This window comes from Loa loa (assembly GCF_000183805.2).
Source record: "Loa loa unplaced genomic scaffold supercont3.1134, whole genome shotgun sequence".
NCBI lineage: Eukaryota > Metazoa > Nematoda > Chromadorea > Rhabditida > Onchocercidae > Loa > Loa loa.
The window spans coordinates 1-2,906 of NW_018109314.1; the positions used below are offsets into that span (position 1 = coordinate 1).

The window sequence follows — 2,906 nt, forward strand, 5'->3', positions numbered from 1 at the left end:
AATAGATAAGAAACGAAAAACTGAAAATTTTCATAACAATGCTACAAAACGCAAATAAAGTTATTCAGTACTGTACGGATTAAATATTCCTTTAACCAATGACAGTTAATAAAAATAATCTGCCAATTTTAATTTATGCAAATCTTCACACAATACAAATAATTCACCAGTTTTAATTTATGCAAATCCTTACATTTCCTCTGTCATCGAAACATTCAAGCTTTCACTATTTCGTAATAGTCCCAAAGCGCATTCATCAACTACCAATTCAGAGATCAGAAAATGAGAATGCAAGAGAAAGAAATATAAAAAATAATGTGAATCGCATAAATTAAAATCTGTTTGAACCTTTGGCCGTTTAATTCCAACCAATCTGAAATAAAAAGCTTCCATTCCAGCATTTCTGCCATTTCAAAAATTCTGTACTACGCGTTGTTCTTCACTGTATCGATGGCATATATTATTTGGTTCAATCTTCTGTTATGCATCGCTTCAGTTCAAAATAGTCCAGGTAAGAAATGCTCATTCCATGCTCAACGGAAGATCCGCAGTTAGATCAGCAGTTTCATTATTAGCATATAAAATGGTATTTGTAAACACAAAAAATCATATCAGTTTTTCAGTCAAACAGAAGCATGACTGTCGTTATTGTAATGCGACTACGCTGACGCATAAGGAATATTTAAAACATCTTGAAATGCACAAGGAACATGGTTTATACAAGTGTACTTTGTCCACATGTGGAAAGAAATGGCGTACCCTAAAATTACTTCGACAGCATTATGAGAAACACCAACCTAAACTTAAATGTGAAATCTGTGGCTCTTTCTTTTCTTATAAGAATGGACTAAGAGAGCACAAGAAACGATGCCACGGAGTTAGAGGTTAGTTTTGCAAAGTTTATGTTTAGCAAGAGAAGTTTTCAACGTGTATGTTCACATAAAAATGTGTTGTAAAACATTAATGGCAGTGAAGTACAATTCAATACTTACTGTAGTGTTTTTCTGACCAAAGTAGACAACTGCTTGTCGTTTATCGCAGTTGGTGTTTGGCAGATACTGATATGACAATGGACGGAGTGACGGAATTCAAGCAATTAGCTCCTTACAGTCCGATGAATTTAGATGGTGTTGACAATGATGACAATAACGTATCACAATAATGGAACGAATATTCTATTGTATTTTTTTCTATATTTACATCGGTTTTTTAATGCAATGATAAACGCGTGAAAAAACAGTACCTAATTCGATCTATGGAATCAAACGGCCGCTGATCACTCACTTCGTTTGATTTTATAAGATAATTTTAGGCCGAGTGGAACGAAATCCGCATTTGGGACATACTTTAGTAGACATACGAAACCATCGCATTGCCGGTCAAACTTCATTAGGTCAACAAGATGACTCGGGCAATGAGTATTTCTCAGAAAACTTTACATCCTCAACAATTTGGATTTAGCACTAATTGGCTCAGATACGGTTACATATGACAGTAGATGGGGAAATATTAATGGACAATTACAGGGAACAAGTAGTAAAGAATTATATGATGATATATCGTTTTAATCCCTTCCGCTTCAATTGCGTAAAGTTGAAAATACAAGGAGTAATTCATCTTAATCGAAATTGCTCTCGCCCACACCAAAAAATTCACAACTATCCGTTGTACGAGATTCCATCAAATGTAACATTAAGATTTAGATTCTGCGACAAATATATACAAGAAAGTGAACAGTTTCGTGTGTTCTAAATTAATTGGAATGTGAAGTTTGTCTTATGGCATTGATATCTTCATGATCAATTTTTAAATTGAGTCAATTAATTACCAAATGCTATGATAGAAAAACTAAGCAAGCACAAATGACATAACAGTTGTTTTTTCAGATATGGAGATATATACGTGCCCACATTTTGACTGCAATGCGACCATGCAGGGCAATGGCGAATATAAAAAACATTTCCAAACGCACGATAAACCATTTCGTTATCAATGCAAACATCCCGATTGTGGAAAAGAATACCACAGCAAAGCATCATTTTCCAGACACAAAAAATTCTATCAACACAAACCTCAGAGTAAAAACTTCCTCAATAATAAGAAATCATTGAAAAGTCCTGCAGAGCTTCCCAGTTTTGCAAATTCAGCAGAGCTTTTAGCATTTATTTATCTACCTGAAATGAATGAACAATGAAGTGATATCTAAGCAATGTTCATTCTAGACCCAAGGGAAGGAAATCCACAGTTGGAACATACTTTGGCAGACACAGGAAACCATCACACTGCCGGTCAAAGTTCAGTAAGTCAACAAGATCGCTCGAATGATGAGTTTCCCTCAGAAAAATTTAACATCTTGGACTATCCCGATGATGACATCTTCAAATATCTTAACATCCCCGACGATGTTGTAGTTAATATCGAAGATATTAACATCGACAACTCTAATGGTAATATCTTCGAATGTTAGCATTGCCGACGATGGCAACTTCCTCGACGACTTCAAAATATTTTGCCATCAATGAAAATTGTCTGCTTGCAGTATATCAAAACTATTTATCCCTTCTCTCAGTATGTAAGTTTCATAGTAAGAAAAAAAATTTTGGTTTAAAATTTAACTTTCTTTTTTTATCTTGGGAGAATTATCTAAGGATTTTATATGAAAAGAATATATAAAAAATTTTCCATTGGAGCTTTGACTACTCCGACGAATGCTTGCACTCCTTGGCGAAATTTCGGAAATATCAAAAATATCTTTAACCAGTTTTGATAAATGCTTTGATGAAGTAATTTGTCTGTTATAATGATAAAGAATTGCTTTTAAATCTTGCTTATACAAACCTGATGTCATTACTGAATCCGTTATCAAGGAATTAATTTGTCATTCTGGATTGTTGTCGGTTAGAGCT

General features: G+C 34.1%; 1 protein-coding gene across 1 annotated transcript; it reads left to right on the plus strand.

Moving 5' to 3' along the window:
- Window positions 1–623: 623 nt before the first annotated feature.
- On the plus strand, window positions 624–884 carry LOAG_19061 (hypothetical protein; the record flags this gene model as incomplete). Its single annotated transcript, XM_020451717.1, has 1 exon — window positions 624–884. A coding segment is annotated over one exon (260 nt), but the record flags the coding sequence as incomplete, so codon positions are not given.
- Window positions 885–2,906: the final 2,022 nt, after the last annotated feature.